The sequence below is a fragment of the Pleurodeles waltl genome, chromosome 6 (genome assembly GCF_031143425.1).
Source record: "Pleurodeles waltl isolate 20211129_DDA chromosome 6, aPleWal1.hap1.20221129, whole genome shotgun sequence".
NCBI classification, from domain to species: Eukaryota; Metazoa; Chordata; class Amphibia; order Caudata; family Salamandridae; genus Pleurodeles; species Pleurodeles waltl.
Window position 1 is genome coordinate 1,723,015,607 of NC_090445.1, and position 26,593 is coordinate 1,723,042,199.

The following is a 26,593-nucleotide window of genomic DNA, read 5'->3' on the forward strand; positions in this document are numbered from 1 at the left end:
ATCCAGAGCCTCACCAGACAATATACTGCCCAGCCATCTCTCGCGTTACCTCGTTCTCTAGAACAAGTCCGTATGGCACACAATGAGCTTTACACTTCAGGCATTCAACCATATTGAATGGCCCTACTTGTTTGCTACTATGACGCACTTCGGCCTTGGAGAACAATTCATCTCTAAAGTTTGTTTACTCTATGACCGTCCCACGATGCAAGTTAACTGTGGGGGCTTTCCATCGGACCCGTTCCCCGTCAGAAGGGGTACGAGGCAGGGTTGTCCCCTATCGCCGCTCTTGTTCCTATTGGCAGTGGAACCTTTGGCGGCCACCATCCGACACTCCCAGCAGATATCAGGAATACCCCTCATAGGCGGCATCTCGAAAATGTATCTCTATGCCGATGACATTTTACTAACCTTGACCGAACTGGAGAGATGTCTACCATCATCATTGACAGCCATAAGCGGCTTCGCGATCTTGTCTGGAAACCGAGTAAACTGGGATAAGTGTGACGCGCTGCAATCCACAGCCTCCCATTCCGTTGGACACCTACCCGTCTCAAGTACCTGGGAACCCTAGTTAATAGAGGTCTGGAACACATGGTCGGAGACAATTTGGATCATCTCATGTTGCGCATGAAGCAGGACTTTGCAAAGTGGTCGCTTCTGGGTCTCTCCATGTGGGGCAGAGTGCAGGCGGTTCGAATGGTCACACTCCCGTGCTTCACATATATCCTGGGCATGCTCCCCCTGGCAGTGCCCCTCCCCACGCTTAGGACGATAGATGCCTCAGTAAGAGCCTTTGTTTGGGGCTCTACGCGCCCACAACTGAGGCTGGCAAAAATACTTGCGCGTCGATCCTGCAGGGGTTTAGGACTCCCTTCAGTGGAACACTACTCCCTTGCCCTACAGCTGTCCCAGTTGGCCTATATGCTTCCCGGAATACCTGGCCCTTCGCAATGGGTATCCACAGAGAAACTTTTGTGGGCCCGTCACGAAGGACTAGGAGGCTTGTATAGCATGGGTTCCTTGCAACCCAATACAGCCAATCCGATCCTAAGGGCAACAAATGTGGCATGGCGTAGGGCTCATTGCCTACTAGGAGTGCACCCCCTCTTGCACACCCAAGCCCCCTTAGAGGGTAATGACAGCATCAAAATAGGGGGAACTACTCAGAGATGGCCTCAATGGAGTAATGCCCGTATCGGCTGTATAGCCCACATCATGGAAGGGGGTCAGCTCAAGTCGTTGGACAGCCTAAGAGAGGAATTTGGTATCCATCGCAGCCAAGAATGATGCTATCTCCAACTTAAGCATTGCCTGCACATAGTGTTGGGAACACCCCCAAGGGTGTTCGAGGCCTCCACAATCGCTGCATATCTGCAAACGTGGGGCCACCAGAGAGGTGTAATGGCTGGCCTCTGAGAGGTGATAGTGAGCCATCTTTACTCGCAACCCCTCTTCAGAATGTTACAGCTTAAGTGGCAAACCCGATTAAGGATCACCTACACTGAGAAGGACTGGTCCGATACCCTGGATGCCCTTAATAGAGGCATCCGAGAAGCCAGACTGAAGTTCTGTCTTTTCAAAGTCCTTCATGACTGGTACTGGACCCCGTTGAAACGCCACGGGCGGGTCTTCTGGCACACGCGAACTGCTGGCGCTGCGCAGAACCTCGCTGCGACTTGCTACACATATTGTGCCACGGTCCATCGATACAACCTCTATGGGATGCGGTGCACCATACCCTGGTGGTCTCCCTACCGCTGCAACACCCACTCTCACCTGTGCTTATCCTCTTGCATGACACACGACCATCCCCCCCCCTTATCGCAACCACAACAGAAATTATTCCACACGGCGCTCGCTATGGCTAAAATTTACATCCTTAGACACTGGAGATCCAGTACAGCCCCAACTACGGCAGAATGGATGACAGCTATGATTCAAACTGTTACACATGAACAGGTAATTTACAACTGACAGGATCAGGCGGCCCTATTCACCAAAGTCTGGAGCCCTTTCCTAACAGGACCATTACCACCATAAATATTTCCTCCCTTCTTGATAGTTCATCCCTCTCCTCCCCACTTCCCACCCCCCATCTGCTGGTGGGCAGTCGGTGCCTCACTCCCCCACTTCCACTGTCCCCCCCTTTCTTGATACCCCGCCTATAGGCACACTTTCTGTACCCACACATACTTTCTTCTCTCCCGACCCCTCGACCATTTATCCCTGGCAGAATTCTATAGTCCTATATCCTCTCTCTACAGCCTAGTTCGCTCCACACCCCTCAGGTAAAAGCTGCCTTCTATTTCTTCTCTTGGCTCCCACCCAACCACTGGTCAAACCCCTCTGTCCATCGTTCTTCCCTCTCCCTACACCCTCTCCTTCTCCCCCTACCCTCCTAACAACTCCCTTTCCTTTACTCAGCGTCTCCGGTCCGACTAGTGTAGGATTACTGGACTTGCCTTAAAGGGGGAAAGCTCCCATTGAGAGATCCGTCGAGAATCTACCCGGCCCCTCCTCCCCTTAGCCGGCGGAGGGCAGGCTCTAAAACTTAGGCATTGACCATAGTAGATAATATGATCATATTGCATTTTATATTATACTGATTCACAACACATCCACCCCTACTGACTCTCCGTTAACCACCATGATGGATAGTAACGGACGGTGCTAGAGTATAACTCTAATACCAGATAGTACCACTGGCTGGTCACAGCTTCCATACTCCAGAGACACATATTCCGAATATCCCATGAAACGCACTCTTATGTGCTTACTCTGCCGGATCCTTCTGAGCACTTGATTGATTACGAATACGCTACTCCTACTACCTGTTACCCCTACACCGTTTGCCCTGGACATCTTACAATGTATCAAGAATATTACCAATGTTCCCTCTTACCTATCTCAGCTACCCAACTCTCCCCTGTCTTCTCCCCCCTCTCTCTCTCTATACCCCGCATGTAAAATATGCTTCTTCCCCCGCTCTCCCTGGTTCCATTTATTATATATGGTTTTGGATGGCAACAGGAACTTCATATGCTACCATTAAAGCCGTAAAGTGTAACTGTTATGTTGCAATGTTATGATACCTACAGGCAACCTAACTCTCTTCTGTAATGTTTCCTGATTTACAATCAAGTTTATTAAAAAAAAAAAAAAAAAAAAAAAAAAAAAAAAAGAGAATGCAATGGTAGAATCTACCTCTAGGGGCAACACAAACCATATACTAAGAAAGTGGAATGGGGATCACGAATTCCCCCCTAGACAAGTGTAGTGTGTGCAGAATCCCTGGGAGAGTAAGAATACAGTAAAGGTAAGTAAATTACCCGACCCCAGAGCCCAGAAAAGCATTAGTAAAGTACTGCAAGTTTTCTTAGGACACACTACACCTCGTGATATAGATTATTGCAGTAACCAACCAAGTCTGCAAACAACAGCTGCTGGATTCCTGGACCTGAAGACCTGCAAAAGAAGGGGACCAAGTCCAAAATTTGAAAGAAGTTTCAGGGAGGACAGGAGCCCCTGCCAACCCAGAAGAGGGTGCAAAAGGAGTTCCGGGTTGGACGAAGATTGCAGGAATGCAACCTAGGAAGATGCCAGCGGTTCCCTGCGTGATGCAAAAGATGTCCCACGATGTGAAGATGGATGCAGACGTGATTTTGTGTTGGAAGTCGCCAACAAGCCTTGGTTACGACAACTGTGCGTTTTGTATCAAAATGGCGCTGGCTGGACCCAGGAGGGACCTGGAGGGCTCAACTCTGTGTGAGGAGAAAGAGGGGGCTCTCAGCACTTTAGAGAGCCCTCAGGACAACAGATGGCATCCAGGGGAGTGCCAGGACACGGGGACAAAGGAGGTGGTGAAAAACACGGCAGCACTACAAAGAAGGTTGCCACACCGCTGGAGGTCAACTCAGCGAGTTGAGCATCGCAAGACAGAGTGCTGGGGACCTGGGCCAGGCTGTGCGCAAAGGAATTTTGCAAATAATGCACCGAGGCCTCAGGAGGTGAAGAAGACACAGTGCACAGGGGTACTGTCGCTCTCAGGGAAGGCAAGGTCTTACCTCCTCCAAATTGCGTTAGGAGGACCTCAGGACAGTCTGTGTCGATGGGATCCACCCTCTGTGTTTCTACGAGCATGCTCGTTGCTGTGAGAGGAGTCCAGGAGTACTGGTCGCCGACTTGGAAGGTGCCTGCGTGAGGCGTGAGATTTCTTCGGTCCTTCTGGGGCAGGGTGAAGACAGGGAGTCCCCAGAGCGTGCACACCGTGGAAACTGTTGTAGTTGCTGGCTGGAGTTGAAGTTGCAGAAGAAAAGTATCCCTTGTGGATACTTTGTTGCTGTTACAGCGGTTCCTGGAGCACACTGCGGTTGATCCGAGGTCAGAGGATGAAGTAGTAGTTGCAGAGGATTCCTGCTGGAAACTTGCAAGTAGAATCTGAAAAGAACCCACAGTTGAAACCCTAAATAGCCCTGAGAGGGGGATTGGCTATCTTATCAGGTAAGGACCTATCAGGAGGGGTCTCTGACGTCACCTGCTGGCACTGGCCACCCAGAACCCTCCAGAGTGCCTCCACACCTTGCAAAGCAAGATGGCTAAAGTCTGGGACACACTGGAGGAGCTCTGGGCACCACCCCTAGGGGGGGTGATGGAAAGGGGAGTGGTCACTCCCCTTTCCTTTGTCCTGTTTCCTGCCAGAGCAGGGGACAAGGGATCCCTGAACCGGTGTAGACTGGCTTATGCAAGGAGGGCACCACCGGTGCCTTCAAAGCATTTCCAGAGGCTGGGGGAGGGCACCCCTCCCCAGCCTGTAAAACCTATTTCCAAAGGGAGTGGGTGTAACACCCTGCTCTCAGAGGAAATGCTTTGTTCTGCCTTCCTGAGACTGAGATGCTCAGACCCCAGGAGGGCAGAACCCTGTCTGTGAGGTGGTAGCAGCAGTACAAGCCTAAGAGAGCTGGTTTCGCAGCACTGGGGGTCCATGGTGGAGCCCCCAGGATGCATGGAATTAGCTCTCCAATACCAGATTTGGAATGGGGGGGGAAGGGACAATTCCATGATCTTAGACACCTTACATTGCCATATTCGGGGTTACCATTGTGAAGCTACATATAGGTATTGACCTATATGTAGTGCACACGTGTAATGGCATCCCCGCACTCACAAAGTCCTGGGAAATGGCCCTTAACTATGTGGGGGCACTTTTGCTAGTACAAGGGTGCCCTCACACTTAGTAACTTTGCACCTAACCTTCAGCAAGTGAAGGTTAGACATATAGGTGACTTATAAGTTACTTAAGTGCAGTGAAAATGGCTGTGAAACAACATGTGTGTTACTTCACGCAGGCTGCAGTGGCAGTCCTGTGAAAGGGTTTGTCTGAGCTCCTTATGGGTGGCAAAATAAATGCTGCAGCCCATATGGATCTCCTGGAACCCCAATGCGCCCTGGGTACCTAGGTACTAGGGCTCAAGTGTGCCAATTGAAATTGGTAAATGAAATCACTAGTCTACACTGACAAATGTAAAAGCAGCGAGAGCATAAGCACTGAGGTTCTGGTTAGCAGAGCCTCAGTGACACTGTCAAGCACTATACAGACACACACAGAGCATGAACTATGAGCACTGGGGTCCTGACCAGCTGGATCCCAGTGAGACAGGCAAAAACATACAGACATACAGGTAAAAATCGGGGTAACATGCCAAGAAAGATGGTACTTTCCTACAGTTGTATATCTGGGTCACCTGGTTGGTGGAGGCCAGATTCAACCACTACAGGGGAAGATTCAAACCATTTTGGATTGGACGCCCCCCTACTACTCAGACTCAAGCGAGCGCCTTCTTGGGCCTCACTGGGTATTACAGAAGGTTCATTAAGAACTATAGCTCCATTCTAGCCCCTCTTAATGACCTCACCTCAAAGAGAATGCCCAACAAAGTTTTATGGACAGCTAGCTGTCACAAAGCTTTTAAAGATCTCAAACAGGCCATGTGCTCTGCACCAATAGGAGGCCCTGACTACTTCAAGCAGTTCACAGTTCAGACAGATACTTCTGAGGTAGGGGATTGGGGCAGTGTTATCACAACTTAACACTGAAGGCCAGGAGCAACCTGTAGCTTTTAGAAGCAGAAGGTTGACCACCAGGGAAAAGTGTTGTCCGGCCATAGAAAGGGAGGCCTTTGCTGTAGTCTGGCCCTTGAATAAGCTGAGGCCTGACACTCACTTCCTTGTTCAAACAGACCACAAGCCCCTTCTTTGGCTCAAACAAACGAAAGGTGAAAATCAAAAACTGTTGAAGTTGTCCATATTCCTACAGCGAATAGAACACAGACCTGGGAGTAACCACTCCAATGCAGATGGTCTCACCAGATATTTCCACTTAAACAACAAAGACTCAATTGGACAAGATTAGCCTTATTCAGGGCTGGGGAAATCCTATCGCCTGACGCCCGAGACAAGTTGATATCTTTGAAGGGTTAGAAGATGTAGTTTCTATTTTGTCTGAAGGACAAATAAGCAATAAAATAAAATAAACATGGGAGAGCTGTGGAGTGTTTAGTGAGCTGACAGATAATCACTGTGTAGCAGCAGCAGTCTTTCTAACAAGTATAAATTTTTTCATGAGGTGATTGGGAGAGAGACTGTGTAAATAAGGTAATAAATGTTTAAAGCATTTTACTTTGAGCCAACGTTTTCCTTACAGCACCTAATTGTTTGGTTTAGTCATTTGCAAACTTGCACAGAAACTAACCCAGAAGAAAACGTATAAACAGCAGGATACGGTCTCAAAGCTTTCAGTATAGCTTGCTGAATTAAGTTCATTATTTAATGCACAGGCCATTTCTGTAGTTTACAACAAAGAGGAGTTGTGTGGAAGTTGAAACTTCAGTATTTCACAGGTTTCTTTTTTTATAGTTGCATTTATTTAAATGAATAATGCAATACTTTATACAGGGGTGTGGAATTTATTAAAATATCTACTTGTCCATGGGACAGGTTGCTTCTTTAATCTACTTGCCCTGTAAAAAAAATCTACTTGTCCCTTTGGTACCATGTAGTGTGGCGACAAATTATAGCAGCAAACTAACTATGTAAGAGCTCTGATAATAGCCTCTCTGATTATGCTAGGTCTATTACTATAGTTTGCTTGCACACTTGCAATTTCAATCCCTACTAAAGCAATTTGGCCACCATTGTGTAGACCTACATACTAGGGCTGGAGGAAGAAGAAAGCAGTAGCTTCAGGGCTGGAATGGCTTGGAGTCTGCAAACCTAGTAACTTGCATGTTTTAAGGATTTTCACCATTTCTCTCCTCTAATCTTTTCCCATAATGAGAAAGGTTGGAAACTTACTCCTGACTGTGGCAGAAGTAGAAGTTTTTCAAGGGTTGGGAAAAAAGTGGTTGGAGGGAAAGTGAACTTGTAAACGCTCAATAGATTTTCACATGAGCAAATCTACACATGCATATTTGCTTGTGCTAAAATACAGGTCACAAATATTTTCCAGGAGTAAGATTTACTGGTCTACTTCTGTAAGTTCTTGAGAATTGATGAAAGCCACTATTTCAAACACATATACCTTGGGTGCACTTTTGTGACTGTCTTTAAGAATTGGGTCTCTAATTAGGTCTGGTGTTCACAAAAACATTTTATTTTTATTAAACTTCTATCTCTCTCTCGCTCAGCTGGCTTTACTGCAATCTCATTCTGCTCTTCTACAAGGAGCTTATTGGCACACAAAGTGGTTTTGTTCAGTGCCAGGAACTATTGTGGCAATCAGTGGCATAACAAAATTGGAGGGGGGCCCCCTGCAAAGAACATGGAGGCACTTCTCCCTCCAGACTCACTCAGGGCATGTGCAGTGCTAAGGGGCGGGCATGCAGGGCCTTTGTTACACCACTGGTGGCAATGTGTACTTTTTGAGACCAAAAACATTTTTTTCTTTTTGCCAGTGTTTGTTACAGTGGTGAGGGCCTGACAGCTCCCACAACAATAAAGTGTTACGAAAGCCATGTCAAAACAAGACATGCATTGACAAAATCAAGAGAGACAAAAAAAAAAAAAAGTCAGAACGTTGGCTTTGCCAGAGCTTGTTTATTTTCATGCTTCCCATAATCGTGTTGAAAACTGTTATAGATCCACCTGGAATCTAAAATAGGAAAGCCCCCTTGCCGCCTGCATACTGCTGCTCCAAGCAGAAGGCTCCAAACAGAAAGCCGACAACACGCAGGTGCTGCTGAATAGAGTCCTGTTGTTGGCTAATTAGAGCAGGATAAATTCTGTGGATTTCTGTGGCTGAGGCCAGACAGACCTTCAATGCATCTCAGTAATAGTTGCCGAAACCAGGATTCTGCTAGATCCCTATTAATTCCAGCACTACCTAGAAGTAAAAGTTGAGTGCAAGACAAGACTGCCAGTACAGCAAAAGATTTAAGCAAATTCTACAATACGATGAAATGAATACAAATGGCAAGAGCAAAAAAATGAAGTTTGCGCACAGTATCCTTTACTAGTGCAAATTTATGAGCATCTACCAGTTTGAGCTGCAGAGTTCTGCATCACCTAAAGAACAAACAAGCGTTAGTTTCAGGCCGCGATGAAGTGTAGTACTGTAATCCATCCAGAAGCCAATGACTGCAGTAACTGCAGAATGCCTGCCCTCAAAAGGAGGACACAGAAGAATACTGCTATCATCTTTAGATTCAATAAACAGGTTAAGGAGAGTGAAGATATCTGAGATGTCAGATGCTGATCTGCCTCAGACTTAATGCTCAGTTTCTTGACTGATTTTACAGCCTTAGGGCCCTCACTGTTTTGGCCACATTTTGAGGTCCACACTAGTACCAACCATCATTACATGTGGGATACTAAAGGGATTCAACCTCAGCCAATGTCTACCTATCCAACACCAAGCTTCATCATAATTGTCTAAAAAGGGATGCTAAGGGTCCCACTATAAAAGGTGAAAAATAAAACCCATGCCACTGGATGAGGTGTCCTAGAGCAATGGTTCCCAACCTGTGGTACGGGGACCCCTGGGGGTCCGCAAAGCCTTCTCAGGGTATCCACTTTAGAAAATTAAAAAATATTAACAAATATTGACAAATTAGGTCCCCAGCTTTCAGTAATGACTCAAGTGGGGGTCCCCGGATTCCAATGATGATTCAGTGGGGGTCCCTGGGTTCCATTAATGTTAATGTTAAAGCGGGGGTCCACATAAATCAAAAGGTTGGGAACCACTGCCCTAGAGTTTCAATATACGTGATAAACAGAATTGGTGGCAGAGCAGAAGACCGAGCAACACCACAACTCAAGGCACATGCATAGCAGATAAAAATGCATGGAAAGCATTTGAATCCACTAAAACAAGAGAAAATGCACCCACTGGAAAGAAACACCTCTACCTGCAATGTTTTGGAGGTCATGTCTAAAAGTGGCATTTTTGACAGTATCAAAATCCCTTGACTGATCTATAAGAAATAGAGCAGCAGCCAGTAGATGAAGGATATGAAAAACCATCACAAGAAAAAGATCCAGCGATGTGCTTGAGAGAAACAAACAGCATAAAAGTAGTCTAGCTGGCTACTGTGAATGAACACAGATGCAATAATCTTAACTGCCTCATGCAAAAGTAAAATGGATTGAATTTAAGAAGGCTTAAATCAATCAATACCATGTTCTTTTCAAAGATGACACCACCAGAAGAGACACGCAGCTTGAGGGAATTCGCCATTGCTTTGAGTAGATCACTAAAGAAAATACAGACCTAGTAAGAGAGCAAGCGTTCCTTGCCACAGATTGAACGGTGAACTTGATTTAAGACTTAACCCACAACCTTAATCAGTTGACAGTCCAATGCAATACATTTAAGAACGTTGGTGGTGGTAAGTGTAGGAAAGTACCATCTTGCCTGGCATGTTACCCCCTTATCTCACTGTATATATGTTGTTTTAGTTGTATGTGTCACTGGGACCCTGCCAGCCAAGGCCCCAGTGCTCATAAGTGTGCCCTGTATATGTTCCCTGTGTGATGACTAACTGTCTCACTGAGGCTCTGCTAACCAGAACCTCAGTGGTTATGCTCTCTCTGCTTTCCAAATTGTCACTAACAGGCTAGTGACCAATTTCACCAATTCACATTGGCATACTGGAACACCCTTATAATTCCCTAGTATATGGTACTGAGGTACCCAGGGTATTTGGGTTCCAGGAGATCCCTATGGGCTGCAGCATTTCTTGTGCCACCCATAGGGAGATCTGACAATTCTTACACAGGCCTGCCACTGCAGCCTGAGTGAAATAACGTCCACGTTATTTCACAGCCATTTACCACTGCACTTAAGTAACTTATAAGTCACCTATATGTCTAACCTCCACCTGGTGAAGGTTGGGTGCAAAGTTACTTAGTGTGTGGGCACCCTGGCACTAGCCAAGGTGCCCCCACATTGTTCAGGGCAAATTCCCCGGACTTTGTGAGTGCGGGGACACCATTACACGCGTGCACTATACATAGGTCACTACCTATGTATAGCGTTACAATGGTAACTCCGAACATGGCCATGTAACATGTCTAAGATCATGGAATTGGGGAAACAATTCCATGATCCCCCGGGTCTCTAGCACAGAACCCGGGTACTGCCAAACTGCCTTTCCGGGGTCTCCACTGCAGCTGCTGCTGCTGCCAACCCTCAGACAGGTTTCTGCCCTCCTGGGGTCCAGGCAGCCCTGGCCCAGGAAGGCAGAACAAAGGACTTCCTCTGAGAGAGGGTGTAACACCTTCTCCCTTTGGAAATAGGTGTGAAGGCTGGGGAGGAGTAGCCTCCCCCAGCCTCTGGAAATGCTTTGATGGGCACAGATGGTGCCCATCTCTGCATAAGCCAGTCTACACCGGTTCAGGGATCCCCCAGCCCTGCTCTGGCGCGAAACTGGACAAAGGAAAGGGGAGTGACCACTCCCCTGACCTGCACCTCCCAGGGGAGGTGCCCAGAGCTCCTCCAGTGTGTCCCAGACCTCTGCCATCTTGGAAACAGAGGTGTCTGTGGCACACTGGACTGCTCTGAGTGGCCAGTGCCAGCAGGTGATGTCAGAGGCTCCTTCTGATAGGCTCTTACCTCTCTTGGTAGCCAATCCTCCTTCCTAAGTAGCCAAACCTCCTTTTCTGGCTATTTAGGGTCTCTGCTTTGGGGATCTCACCAGATACCGAATGCAAGAGCTCACCAGAGTTCCTCTGCATCTCCCTCTTCACCTTCTGCCTAAGGATCGACCGCTGACTGCTCAGGGCGCCTGCAAAACCGCAACAAAGTAGGCAGACGACTACTAACAACCTTGTATCGCTTCATCCTGCCAGCTTTCTCGACTGTTTCCATGTGGTGCATGCTTTGGGGGTAGCCTGCCTCCTTTCTGCACCAGGAGCTCTGAAGAAATCTCCCGTGGGTCGACTGAATCTTCCCCCTGCAACCGCAGGCAACAAAATACTGCATCACCGGTCCTCTGGGTCCCCTCTCAGCACGACGAGCTTGGTCCCTGGAACTCAGCAACTCTGTCCAAGTGACTCCTGTAGTCCAGTGACTCTTCAGTCATAGGTCCTTGCCTCCCCACGCTAGACTGCATTGCTGGGTACCGCGAGATTTGCAGCTGCTCCGGCTCCTGTGCACTCTTCCAGGATTTCCTTTCTGCACAGCCAAGCCTGGGTCCCCAACACTCTAACCTGCAGTGCACAACCTTCTGAGTTGTCCTCCAGCATTGTGGGACTCCCTTTTGTGACTTCGGGTGGACTCCGGTTCACTCCTCTTCTAAGTGCCTGTTCCGGTACTTCTGCAGGTGCTGCCTGCTTCTGTGAGGGCTCCCTGACTTGCTGGGCGCCCCCTCTGTCTCCTCATCCAAGTGGCAACATCCTGGTCCCTCCTGGGCCACAGCAGCATCAAAAACCCCAACCGCGATGCTTGCAGCTAGCAAGGCTTGTTTGCGGTCTTTCTGCGTGGGAACACCTCTGCAACCTTCTTCCCGACGTGGGACATCCATCCTCCAAAGGGGAAGTTCCTAGTCCTCTTCGTTCTTGCAGAACACCAAGCTTCTTCCATCCGGTGGCAACTTCCTTGCACCCTCAGCTGGCATTTCCTGGGCTCCTGCCCGCTCTCGACACTGTCGCGACTCTTGGACTTGGTCCCCTTGTCTTACAGGTACTCAGGTCCGGAAATCCACTGTTGATGCGTTGCTGGTGTTGGTTTTCCTTGCAGAATCCCCCTATCATGACTTCTGTGCTCTCTGGGGGTTGTAGGTGCACTTTACACCTACCCTACAGGGTCTTGGGGTGGGTTAATTTCCTAACCCTCACTGTTTTCTTACAGTCCCAGCGACCCTCTACAAGCTCACATAGGTTTGGGGTCCATTCGTGGTTCGCATTCCACTTTTGGAGTATATGGTTTGTGTTGCCCCCATACCTATGTGCTCCTATTGCAACTTTACACTGCTTGCATTACTTTTCTTGCTATAACCTGCATAATTTTGGTTTGTGTACATATATCTTGTGTATATTTGTTATCCTCATACTGAGGGTACTCACTGAGATACTTTTGGCATATTGTCATAAAAATAAAGTACCTTTATGTTTAGTATGTCTGTGTATTGTGTTTTCTTATGATATTGTGCATATGACACCGTGGTATAGTAGGAGCTTTACATGTCTCCTAGTTCAGCCTAAGCTGCTCTGCCATAGCTATCTTCTATCAGCCTAAGCTGCTAGAAACACCTCTTCTACACTAATTAGGGAAACTGGACCTGGCACAAGGTGTAAGTAACTCTGGTACCCACTACAAGCCAGGCCAGCCTCCTACAGTAAGGTAGTGTTTAAAGAAAAGGGAAAATAGTTTTGACCTAGATCAGGATTTCTAATCTGAAAACACACTTAATTTTGTGCGTCAGTTAAAACCATTTACATCCGTTGTAGAAGCTTAGTTTATTTTGAAGAAGTGCTCGCACAGACAAGAGCTACTGGATGCTCAGTTTTCAAACATTCCTTTGATTTTATGTTCGCATTTTAGCAGTGCAACGGCATGTGAATAGCTATATCACACCATGTCATAACCGACTGACAGTCGGTCTCATTCTCTAATGATTCCTTCTGCAACTCCTTTCCATGCAAAGGAGATGCACCTTGCTTTATGGGGTGTCCAAAGTACAGCACCTGAAGTTAAATTTTCAGCAGTTTGTAATATCCCGCTACTTGTTGGGTGAATAACAGTAATGCCAATTTTCCAGTACAAAATTATATTTTACCCTTGCATTGTTGCAAATCATTTTGGTCAGTATCATAAAGAGTAAATCAAATGTGTTTAATGTTTTGCCCCAGTCTGTGTAATTGATTTACAGAGCAGATGGGACAAGTGAATTTCTTTGCAGGGCATGCAGATTTCTGTAGCATCTTGTCCCTTGGACAAGTAGATTATTAAAAAATGTCCACATCCCTGCTTATTGTCCTTCATTTGGGGGTAAAGGGTTGTGTAGGAAAGCACCTTCTTTCTTGGCATTGTTACCCCCATTTTCTGCCTGTTGTCAGTGTGTTTGTGTTCACTGGGATCCTGCTAACCAGGACCCCAGTGACTATGATCACTCCCTTTACGTTTGGTTGCTTGGACCACACAAATCCCATATTTGGCATACTGGTGCCCCCTTGTAAGTCCCTAGTATATGGTACACAGGGCATTGGGGCACCATGGGTCCCCCTAGGGCTGCAGAATGTAATGTGCCACTCATGGGGAGACCATGCAAAGTGTATCCACAGGCCTGTCATTGTAGCCTGCGTGAAAGGGTGCATGCACTCTTTTCATTACAGGTCACTCTACCAGGTCATGGTAAGTCACCTCTATGGTGGGGCCTCCTACCCCAGAGGGCAGGGTACAATTACCTGTGTGTGAGAGCACCCCTGCACTAGCAAAGGTGACCCCACAAATTCCAGTTCCATTTTGCTGGACTTCTTGACTGCGGGGACGCCATTTTATGCGTGTACAGGACATAGGTCGCGACCTATGTACAGCTACATAATGTTAACTTCGAACCTAGGCATGTTTGGTATCAAACATGTCGGAATCATACCCCAATATTGTTGCCAGTATTGGAAGTATGATTCCATGCACTGTGGGGGCTTCTAAGAGGACAACTCCAAGCATTGCTACCAGCCTTCTGGGGTTTTCCAGGCAGCCCAAGCTGCTGCCACCCAATCAGCCAGGTGCCTGCCCTCCTGCTGCTTAATCAGCTCAACCACAGAAAGACAGAACAAAGAATTTCCTTAGGGGGAGAGGGTAACACCTCCCAGGTGTTACATGCCTTGGTGGGGTAGCCTCCCTAAGCCACTGGTATGATTCGAAGGGCACATTTGGTGCAGTCCCTTCTCAGGCACAATATTGGACAATGGAAAGGGGAGTGACAACTCCCTTGTCCATCACCACCCCAGGGATGGTTCTCAGAGCTCCTCCAGAAGGTCCCTTAATTCTGCCATCTTTAATCCAAGGTGGGCAGAGGCCTCTGGGAGCATCTGAGTGGCCAGGTCAGGCAGGTGACGTCAGAGCTCGTTCCTGATAGGTGGTCACCTGGCTAGGTGACCAATTCCCCTTTCAGGGCTATTTAGAGCCTTCTTCTGAGATGGGTCCTCAGATTCGGCTTGCAAGATTCCAGAAGGACTCCTCTGCAACATCTTCTAGCCACTGGAACTGTGACTGGACCCTCCAGAAACCGACAACCTGCATCCACGATGAATACACTGCTTGCAACATTGTTTCCATAGCTCCTTCCAGCTTCTGTAACATTTCCACGGCTGTGCATCCTCTGAGGGCGGCAAGTCTTCAGTCTACACGAGAAGGAAGAAGGAATCTCCCTTGGAGTGAAGAAGTCATTCCCCTGCATCCGCAGGCACCAACTGCAACGAAGACCGTCCAAGTGGATCTCATCTCTTCTTGATCTGCGTGGAACCTGCATCACAGGTGGTGCTCTTGGTCCTCTCTGCCAGCCGTCCAACTTTGGTGGAGGTAAGCCCTTGCCTTCCCATGCAGGACAGTACCCTGTGCACCGCATCTCTTGCAGCTACCAAGGCTTGTTGGCATCTCCTCCAAGGGATCTTCAGGCTTTGTGTAGCCCCAGCCCCCAACACTCCGTCCTGACACGCACAGCCCTCTGCATTCTTCACCTGCGGCGTGGGACCCTTCTTCAGTTGTGCTGACAGCATTCCTCTGTGACTCCTGGTTCCTCTTCCAGTGAGTCTCCTTTGGGGGCTGCCTTTTCTTCTGTGGACTCTCTGCCTTGCTGAGGGTCCCCCCAGGGGTGGAGTCCTCCTGGACCTTGCTGGTCCCCGGAAGCTCCACTTTTGCTTCATCGCATCTTCTGCCTTTGCCAGGGCTTGTTGGTGGCTTTTCCACACCACTGACCGACTAAAATCTTCCATCTGGCATGGGATGTCGACTGCATCCTCCAGGAACTCTTCTCCGGCTCCAGGGCTGCATTGCTGACCGTCTTCGTCCTACCGTCGACCAATTCCTGCAACCACAGACGGGTGGGTAGCGGCTCCTGTCACCGCCGGACACTCCTGCGACTTCTGGACTTGGTCCCCTTTTTCCACAGGTCTTCCTCTTCTGGAATCCACTGCTGGTTTCGTGCAGTCTTGTCTGGATGTTACATTACCTTCTTTTTAGTCCTTTTGGGTGGTTTGGGGAAATCCAGTAACTTACTCCTTTCTCCCTGGTCGCTGTGGGGCACCGTGGTACTTACCTTTGGGATTTCCTAGTTCCCCAAGGCCCCATCTCCACATTCCACTTACCTAGGTGGGGGTCCTGCATTTGCATTCCATTTTTTATCATATGGTTTGGGCTCCCCCTAGGGTCACTATTGTCTATTTGCTATTTCACTGTTTTCTGTCGCTTTGTATGCCTATGACAGATTACTAGTGTACATGTCTAGTATGTTACTTACCTCCGATTGGAGGGTTGCCTCTGTTACTTTTTGGTAATTGTGTCACTAAAATAAAGTACCTTTATTTTTGTACAACTGAGTGTTTCTTTCATGTGTGGAAGTACTGTGCGACTGAAGTGGTATTGCATTAGCTTTGCATGTCGCCTAGGTAAGCCTTGGCTGCTCATCTACACCTACTTCTAGAAAGCCTGGCTTCTAGACACTGCCTACACTACGATAATAGGGGATACCTGGTATAAGGTGTAAGCACCATAGGTACCTACCACACACCAGGCCTGCTTCCTACATCAATTAATTCAAATAGCCAGTAGCTCTTCTGAAGATCCAAGCTGTCAGCCACTCTCCCAGCTGCACCCTGTCAGCCCTCTCCCAGCTACCATTAAACCCCATTTCTGGGGATCTCATCAAAATCCTCCACAAGCCTTTACCCATCTCAAGCACAAGAGGCCAACTTGCCTGTTCATAGTGAGTGGGCAGGACTCCTGCGTAATGTCCAGTCCGAATGCCATATAAGCTGAGCCTGGGAGCCGAGGGCAACCACAATACCCCCTCTTGTGCTATGGGCTTCACATTCAGAACCGAAAGCCTATTTCTGTAGCAAGCTAATACCGCTGGACAAGACAATGAATGCCTTCTCTGCCTGTGCACAGCAGAACCGCCCCACTCTTTTGGGGTCCGCCTCTTAGTGCAGGAAGACCTCCCCCTTCTCCGGTCTGCACCTAAGGGCACATCAAAGACTGACACCTTTTCAATCACTGGCTGGTCTATTCTCTGCACTTCCCAGTGCCCTAGGATACAGCATAGAATGCCACCTTCTCGAGGTCTTTGTACCTTGGCAGAGAAACAACTCTTGCCCTCTTCTGCTCCATGCACTTGGGCACAGCTCAACTTCTTTACCCTGTGCCTCTGGGCACATCTAGTGCCCGCTTCTGGTTTATCTGCCTGTTGCACAACAACAGTACTCGCTTCACTGCTCTGTGGCCCAAGCACAGCAGGACAACCATCTTCGCATCTCTGTACCGGGTGTAGAAGATGCCCCCCCAATCTCTGCATCTCTAGTCACAGCAAATGCCCATTCTGTGCCCTATGCACAGTACCAACTACGTACTTCTCATCCTCACGGCCCTGCAGCACAAGTGTCCCCTTTTTATTGTCTCTGTCTGTATGCAGCACAGACCACCTCTTCTCTGCTTTGATCTAATAGGGCACACCACTACAGTATAATCACATTTTGACCCCTATGACCATGGGTGCAACAGTGTCCTCTTCTTCTCTACCATGTACCAGGGCAAAGCTATGATTGCCCCTTTATTCTGGCCTAGGACCCTGGACACAGCTCAAGTGTCCCCTTCTCCTCCTTGTGTACGGTTTTAAGTTTTCCTTTCCATCTGTTTTTCGTGCAGTGCCCAATGCCCCTGTCTCTGCCCTGTTCACAGCTGTGGGCAGAGATAAAGGATTTGAGAGGACCACGCTGCACAGCACTTAGATGCCTACGTGGGGAAAGTAGTACTATATCAAGTGGGGATTAGGAATAAGTCAGTGTCCTGGCTCCTGAGTGACTTGCCCACCAGGTCCCAAAAGACATCAGTGTGCTCCAGCTAATGAGCATGCGGCAGCAAGTATCTGGCAGCAGTCTGGGCGAGCTGGAACACTAGAATACTTAGCCCTGAGAGGAGTCTAAACCCTAGAACATTTAGCAGGAAGGTCAACCTTGACACCACAATATTTAGTCACAGAGTGAACTTAGACAAAAAATCTTTAGCTGCTGTAATGATATTTGTGTTTGGACCACTGACTCCACGTTGCACTTAGCCTAGCAGCACACCGTCACATTAGTGATCACCAGCTTCATTATGCCTATTGACTTTATTTTAGCATTAGCCACCCCCATGTTAAAAGCTGCAAGTGTTTTTCCATGATACAATGTACTTCTTGCTCATGTTTTTATTCTGCGTGTTTGTGTGTTCTTTCTCAACAAGGGCTTAGGCTGATAAGAATGTACTAGGACGGCAGGGAGCGGTTTTGTTTTGATAGTGGGCACTTTGGGATTTTGGCCAATTCCTGACGTGTTCTTTCCAAAGCTGACCTAAAGTAACCAGCATTTTTTAATAATAAACTTATCCAGTGGGAGGGAGTTTCTAGAAATCTCCTCTCTGTTTATTCAAAGTATATAAGAGGCTGAGACCAGATGGACGGGGGAGTGACTCAGATCTCGGACATGCTCAGGATGCTGAGATGTGTAATCCTTCCCGCGAGGATAATTGATCTCTCTCTCTCCATGATCGATTCTGGTATCTGGCGGTCTGATGAGGATTAGGAGGGAGATGAAGCAGATTTGCCTGTGCCCCATGGTGATGCATTTTTTAATTCTGGTTATTTGCTTTGTATTATGATATATATGTATACATACACACACACACACACATTTGCTGTGTATATTGCAGTGGAGAATCATGATTACATGTTTTTATTTCATTGCTGTGATTATTTTTAAACGTGTGCTTTCAGCATGCTAATATCCTTTACGAACCTTGCAAAGTGATTTAATAAATGTCTTCTTTAGACTAAGAAGCGCATTCCTGAGATTTTTGTCAGCTGCATAGTGAGCCTAACCCCCAGAATCTTTAATCATAGGAAAAGCCTAAACCCCAGATTCTCTAGTCGTAGGGCGAGTCTAAACTGCAGAATCTTTATCCGCAAGGAGAGCCTTAACCCCTGAATTTTTAATCATAGGTTGAGCCTAAACTGCAGAATCTTTAATCAAGGGTGAGGCCAAAAAAGGAAGGGCCAAAAATAAATAAATAAAAAGGGGGACAAAATTTGGTTTCTCTGTCATTCTGGCAGCAGTTCTTATAGCGAAGGGAATTTATCTGCCATTTCAAAAACCAACCACCGCTGGTGGAGAGAAATGTGCTAAAAAACAGGCACCAACTATAAATCTCTAATCCTAAAATAGTCATCCAAATCATTTTGATACAAGCTCATCAAAAGTAGCAAATAAATGCAAACACCATAACATTACAATGTGAAAGCTTCATCCGCAGTCGTAGCTCCTGCTTATCACGCTGCACATCAATGTGTTTTCGACTGTCCTCAAAACACAGAACGCAGCCTCAAAGTCACCCATACATTTACTTCATCCAGCACTTGCTAGCCATAGTCCTCAAGCAAGCAGTACACACACCTGACATGTGTCTGCGGGTTCTGTACATCTCTGACATTCTACCCTATCCAGAGCAACCCAGAAGTCAGCACAACCTAAAGAAACAAAATCAGCGACCTTGTCACCAAAGCTTCAATCAACTACTCCAACAAGATCTTCAGTGACCTGTGTCCTGACAGAAATTATCATGCTGTGCATGTGATACATTGAAACAAAGTGAATGGTGGAGTCTAATTGCATTCTGTGTGGGTGCTGCACAAAATGGTGGTACTCCTTCAGACAGGCTGTCTGGGGAGGTGCAAATCCCCCTACGCTTCATGCTATTGAAGTTCCCCTCTCTCAAACTCTTTTACTGAATATGGGGGCATAGGGACCTTGGGTCTTCAGATGTCCATTCATAATAATAGAATAAGTTTCAACTAATAAAGTATTCCAGACTTGTAAAGTGCTCGGTTGCCCAAGGGCATCCCGGGGACAGGAGAATCAAGAGGCAGAAGAACAGCAGCACGGAATCAGAAAAGAGAAATGTTTCAGGTTTTATCCAAAAGAGACTGTATTTGGAAATGTATTTCAAGCCTTCAGGAAGCAGATTCCGTTGCATGGCTGTAAGAAAGGAGAATGATCTGCCCCCTGTCCAGGCCAACCTGATCCAAGGAAAGGCCAAAATGTAACTGGAGGATGACCTAAGTCGATGACCAGGGCCAATCAGTTGAAATTTCACTTTCAAGTAACAAGGCCCAAGATCACAGGGGGCCCTTTAAGACATGTGGATTTAATAACAATTGTTTTCCTAAACAGAAGCCAGTCAAAGGAATGAAAAAGTTACTTTTTAGATTCGCTTTTTTGTAACAAAAGGCGTGCATCTGAATAGTTTGCAATCAGTGAAGGATGCCGACAGGAATGCTTAAGAGCAGGCATTTGCGTAACTGTTTCTTGACATCCTAAGGGCTTGAATAATGCTCTTCCTAGAATAAAAGGGAGAGGGGGAATAAGAATTAATTATTGTGAAGTTTCCACGAGGAGAAAACTACTCAGCTAAAACCCTTTCCGACCGCTCTTTCTGTCTTACTGCTCACCACTGAGGCAACAGTGTCATATAATGGGCAGCTCTGTCGGATATGGAATTCACAAAAAAACTAACGAGTTCCACATTGCCTAACTTGAGACTTGTCACATTAGAAAGCCCAGTAAAACCAAGGAAATCATCAACTAGTCAGACTTCAGCTGGCTCAAAATTTACAACGTCACAAAAATACTCTTCATAGGAAGATTTCTCTTGCAGTATTAATTTGTGATTGGTCATTACCAGGAGATACTGTTTCATGATTGGCTGGAATAAAAGGGGTTGCTGCTTTGTTACAAGCCTACATCTATGGGTGCCGTCTCGTCACGAGCCAGTGTCCGCAGGTGACTTCTCGCCACAAGCCAGCGTCCGCAGGTGACTTCTCGTCACAAGCCTGCATCCGTGGGTGCCGTCATGAGCCTGCATCCATGGGTGCCGGCTACTCATAAGCCTGCCTCCGCTGGTGCAGTTTATTCACGAGCCTACCTCTGTGGGTGCTGGCAGTTCACAAGTCTGCTGTAGGAAGCTGGCCTGGTGTGTGATGAGCACCAATGGTGGTACCACCTTATTCCAGGGTCCAGCTATCCCCTATTAGTGAAGTGTAGGCAGTGTCTAGAGAGCCATGGCTCTATAGAGGAAGGAGTGGACGAGCAGCCAAGACTTATCAAAGAGACATGCAAAGCTTATGCAATACCACTATAGTCACACAGCACTATCACACATGAAAGAATCACACAGTGTTACCAAAATAAAGGTACTTTATTATGGTAACACAAATATTAAAATACTTTATAGGCAATATCCCAACTGGAAGTAAGTGAACACACTATTTTATACACATTGGCAATCAGAAAATAGCATAGAAAGCAACAGGCATGGGTAAAAACAATAGCAAATAGTGAGGGCCATAGGGCCAAACCATATACTAAAAAGTGGAATGTGAAAGGCAGTCCCCCACTAAAGGAAGAGAACTCAGTAGAGGGGAGCGAGAGGAACTAGGAACCCCAAGAGGTGAGTGCCAGAGTAACTCCCAGCGACCAGGAGAGCAGAGGTAAGTACCTGGTTTCCCCAAAACTTAAACAGGAGGACTGATAGAACCTAAATGTGGATCCTGACAGAAGAGAACATGATAAGGAAGGGGACCAAGTCCAGTTCCTGATGGAGTGTCTGGCTGTGGCAGGAGATACTAACCACGCTTCTGTGGAAGCACGACCAGGTCGACGGTGGGTGAAGAAAGTCAGAAGTGCAGCACAGGAGCAGAAGAGGAGTTCCAGAAGTGATGCAAGTGATGTCCAACGTCGTCGGTTGTGATGCAGTTGGTCAGTGGTGCTGGAAAACCACCAACATGCCTTGGCAAATGTAAGAGTCGGAAAATAAGGTTTTGCAAGGCTGAAGAGGACCAGCAAGGTCCAAGGGACTCGACTCAAGGAGGGGAGTCTGGGGTGACCCTCAGCAGCTGGCAGAGTCACAAGAGGTGGCAGCTCCCCCACATACGATCCACGGGCGGCAGGCACAGGAGTCACAGTGAAGTTCATTCAGCGCACCTGAAGAGGAGTCCCAGGTCACTGGACAGCTGGTAGAGAGGACCAAGGGGACCATTCCAGACCACAACCTGTGATGCAGGATCCACACAACTCCGGAGGAGAAAGATCCACACAACCGGTCGTCGTTGCAGTTGGTGCCTGCGGATGCAGGGGAGTGACTCCTTCACTCCAAGGGAGATTCCTTCTTACTTCTTGTGCAGGCTGAAAACACGTCGCCCTCAGAGGATGCACAGCCAGGGAAATGCTGCAGATGCTGGACGGAGCCAGAGAAACAATTCTGCAGAACAGAGTTATTGCTGAAGTTACAGATTGTCAGTACCTGGAGGGTCCAGTTGCAGTCCCGGCAGCCAGAAGATGAAGTAAACGATGCAGAGAAGTCCTGCTGTAATCTTGCACGTCGAATCTGAGGACCTACCAAAGATGGAGACCGAAATAGCATAGGAAGGGGGATTGGCTATCTAGCAGGATGACCACCTTTCAGGAGAGGGCTCTAACATCACCTGCCTGACCTAGCCACTCAGATGCTCCCAGGGGCCGCTGCCCACCTTGGATTCAAGATGGCAGAATCAAGTGGCCACCTGGAGGAGCTCTGGGTACCACCCTTGGGTGGTGATGGACAGTGGAGTAGTCGACTGGTGCAAACTGGTTTATGCAAGGAGGGCACCAAATGTGCACTTCAAAGCATACCAGTGGCTTGGGGAGGCTAACCTTTCCAAGCTATTTAACACCTATTTCCAAGGGAGAGGGTGTTACCTCCCTCTCCCACAGGAAATCCTTTGTTCTGCCTTCCTCTGTCTGAGCTGGTCAAGCAGCAGGAGAGCTGAAACCTGTCTGAGGGGTGGCAGCAGCACAGGCTGCCCATAAAACCCTACAAGACTAGTAGAAGCGCTGGGGGTCCTCTAAGAAGCCCCCAGAGTGCATGGAATCATAATTCCAAGACTTGCAACAGTATTGGGGTATGATTCCGACATGTTTGATACTAAATATGCCTAGGTTCGGAGTTAACATTATGTATCTGGGTTTAGGTAGTGACCTATGTCTGGTACATATATAAAATGGCATCCCCACACTCAGGAAGTCCAGGAAAATGAGGCTGGAGTTTGTGGGGGCAACTCTCCTAGTGCAGGGGTGCCCTCACACGCAGGTAACTGCACCCTGCCTTCTGGGCTGAGAGGACGTACCATAGGATTGACTTACAGTGACCTGGTGCAATGACCTATAGTGAAACCAGATGCGTGCACCCAGTTCCCGCAGACTGCCATGGCAGGCCAGCAGAACCCTTTGCATGGGCTCCTTATGGGTGGCAGAATAACTGCTGCAGCCCATGGGGGTCCCCTGGAACCCCAATGCTCTGGGTGCATAGGTACCATATACTAGGGACTTACATGGGGGCACCAGTATGCCAATTGTGGGGGGGGGGGGGCTGTTACCAGCAACCGCATTTAAAGGAGAAAGCACAGTCACTGGGGTCCTGGTTAGCGGGATCCCAGTGAATGCAGTCAAACAAGCCAAAAGTGGGGGTAACCAAGCTAAAAAGAGGCTACTTTCCTACGTATATCAGTAAGTATTGCTAGGGGTGCTGGCCTGTGCCAGTGTGGGGCTTAACATGTATGTGTATCAGTAAGTGTTGCTGGGGGCTGATCTGTGTCAGAGTGTGGGGCTTTAAACGTATGTGTATAGTGTGGGATTTTCAGGTATGTACATCAGTAAATGTTGCTGAGGGGCTGGCATGTGTCAGAGTGTGGGGCTTTACATGTATGTGTACAGTGTGGGCTTTACATGTGTGTGTATCAGTAAATGTTCTGTCAGTGTGGGGCTTTACATGTATGTGTACAGTGTGGACTTTACATGTGTGTCTGTATCATTAAGAGTTCTGTCAGTGTGAGGCTTTACATGTGTGTGTATCAGTAAATGTTCTGTCATTGTGGGGCTTTACGTGTATGTGTACAGTGTGGTCTTTACATGTGTGTGTATCAGTAAATGTTATGTCATTGTGGGGCTTTACGTGTATGTGTACAGTGTGGACTTTACATGTGTGTGTCTGTATCATTAAGAGTTGCTGGGGGCTGGCATGTGTCAGAGTGTGGGGCTTTACATGTATGTGTACAGTGTGGGCTTTACATGTGTGTGTATCAGTAAGTGTTCTGTCAGTGTTGGGCTTTACATGTATGTTTACAGTGTGGGCTTTACGTGTGTGTATCAGAAGGTGTTCTGTCAGTGTGGGGCTTTACATGTATGTGTACAGTGTGGACTTTACATGTATGTTCACAGTGTGGGGCTTTACGTGTATGTGTACAGTGTGGGCTTTACATGTGTGTGTATCAGTAGGTGCTCTGTCAGTGTGGGGCTTTACATGTGTGTGTATCAGTGTGGGGCTTTACATGTATGTTCACAGTGTGGGGCTTTACATGTATGTGTACAGTGTGGTCTTTACATGTGTGTGTATCAGTAAATGTTCTGTCAGTGTTGGGCTTTACATGTATGTTTACAGTGTGGGCTTTACGTGTGTGTATCAGTAGGTGTTCTGTCAGTGTGGGGCTTTACATGTATGTGTACAGTGTGGACTTTACATGTGTGTCTGTCTCATTAAGAGTTGCTGGGGGCTGGCATGTGTCAGAGTGTGGGGCTTTACATGTATGTGTAAAGTGTTGGGCTTTACATGTATGTGTATCAGTAAGTGTTCTGTCAGTGTGGGGCTTTACATGTATGTGTACAGTGTGGGCTTTACATGTATGTGTACAGTGTGGGCTTTACATGTGTGTGTATCAGTGTGGGGCTTTACGTGTATGTGTACAGTGTGGGCTTTACATGTGTGTGTATCAGTAAGTGTTCTGTCAGTGTTGGGCTTTACATGTATGTTTACAGTGTGGGCTTTACGTGTGTGTCTGTCTCATTAAGAGTTGCTGGGGGCTGGCATGTGTCAGAGTGTGGGGCTTTACATGTATGTGTACAGTGTGGGCTTTACATGTATGTGTACAGTGTGGGCTTTACATGTATGTGTACAGTGTGAGCTTTACATGTGTGTGTATCAGTGTGGGGCTTTACATGTGTGTGTACAGTGTGGGGCTTTACATGTATGTGTACAGTGTGGGGCTTTACATGTATGTGTACAGTGTGGGGCTTTACATGTGTGTGTATCAGTGTGGGGCTTTACGTGTATGTGTACAGTGTTGGGCTTTACATGTATGTGTATCAGTGTTGGGCTTTACATGTATGTGTACAGTGTGGGCTTTACATGTATATGTACAGTGTGGGCTTTACATGTGTGTGTATCAGTGTGGGGCTTTACATGTGTGTGTATCAGTGTGAGGCTTTACATGTATGTGTACAGTGTGGGCTTTACGTGTGCGTGTATCAGTAGGTGTCCTGTCAGCGCGGGGCCTCACATTTGAGCTCAGATAACGGCATGGCCCGTGATTGGTCAGCATCATGGGCTGCTGTCCTCTCATTGGTCTACATATGATAATAGCGGTAAGCGTCTGTATCAAGGGGCGGCGGTCAGTCATAGGCTGGGTTAAGGGGCACTGCCCCGTGGTTGGTCAGTATAGGGGGGTGCTGTCCTCCCATTGGTCTAGGTAATAGTGTGTTCAAGGGGTGCTGCCTTGCGGCTGACCGGTCACTCACCCCTCTTGCGCTCCCGCTTGTCCTGCAGCTGCTTCTTCTTCTGCTTAACACTGAACGGCTTCTTGCGCGGCATCTCTGCGGCCTGAGTTGACTCGACCCCGCCACACAGCGCTCCCTGGGACTCCGCGGAGCTCCTGGCCCCTGCGCGGGGGCTGAGGTACGGTCTCCCACTCAGCCGCAACAGCGGAACCAATCACAGGGCCCGCTGCCGCCGGGACTCGCCATTCAACCAATCCTGGAGCTTCCCTGCCGGCCGCATCACGAGTCTCTTGCCCAATCACCTCTAGCAGACCCCAGCCAACACGCGTTTTTATTTTCACAAAAGTGCGTTTCAACCCTCAGTGACAGGACGTTGACTCTACTATGACACGTCGTTTTGGTTCGAAAACGAGGCTTGACCCGCAGGCGTTCTTCCATTGGTTAATACATTTTCGGTGGCGGCGTAACCCGGGGCTCCTTCTTGTTAGTGTGCACAGGATACCGCGGAACCAGAAATTGTGACGTTTTAAACAAGAACAACGTCCATTAAAAACAAGCGAAAACATTTGGTAGAGCTGCCAACGACGACGGTGTGTTAAAGAATATGCAGCGCAGGCTGGGTAGGGCACATCCTATTCTATAGCGGGCCGGAGCCTGGGATTCTATGTCAGGACCGGAGGCTTCGGATTATGCTTTCTCTAACTTTACTGACAAACACAGCAGCCAATAAAATAAAACAATAAAACAACAATTATTTCAAAACTACAAGTCCCATGAGCCTTAGCCCACCAATCATATCAGGGCACTGTCCATAAATATCCAGAACTCTATAGTCCTTCCTCTTTCTTTGCTGCTCCAGCAGCCAGTTAAGTCACGCGCGAAATGCTCGAATAATTTTGTTGTATTATAATAGTATTTCGTTGTAAGCAGCGCGCTTAGCATTATCGCGCTCTATTCTCTGGTGTTAACGATCCGGAGCGCCACTCCGTCTTACTACCATAAGCGAGTGTGTAATGTTTATTGACAGCGCGATCGTCAGAATTTTCTTGTTTGGTTCAGCGGTATTCCGGAGCCTTTAATCAACCTTTTTACCCCAACCATGTGGAGCGGGAGCAGGCCGTGAGAACGAGCGCTCGCTCGTTCGGAGGACGCAGTCCTCTTTTGTTGCCCTTGCGTGCGCACGCGCATTGAGCCGATCGGAGGCTTCCAACCGGCTTCTTTGCGGCGCGAACACGCGAGCAACATCTCCCCAGTGAAATCGGCC

The 26,593-nt window shown here is 47.8% G+C and overlaps 1 protein-coding gene across 1 annotated transcript in view; it reads right to left on the bottom strand.

Moving 5' to 3' along the window:
• GNL1 (G protein nucleolar 1 (putative)) overlaps window positions 1-26,029 on the bottom strand; it is a 272,389-nt gene extending 246,360 nt beyond the window's left edge. Inside the window, exon 1 of the mRNA XM_069241958.1 lies at window positions 25,351-26,029. Within this exon, the coding sequence (XP_069098059.1) occupies window positions 25,351-25,423 (73 nt within the window). The 5' untranslated portion in view covers window positions 25,424-26,029. The remainder of the gene's footprint in view (window positions 1-25,350) is intronic.
• Between the last annotated feature and the right edge of the window lie 564 nt (window positions 26,030-26,593).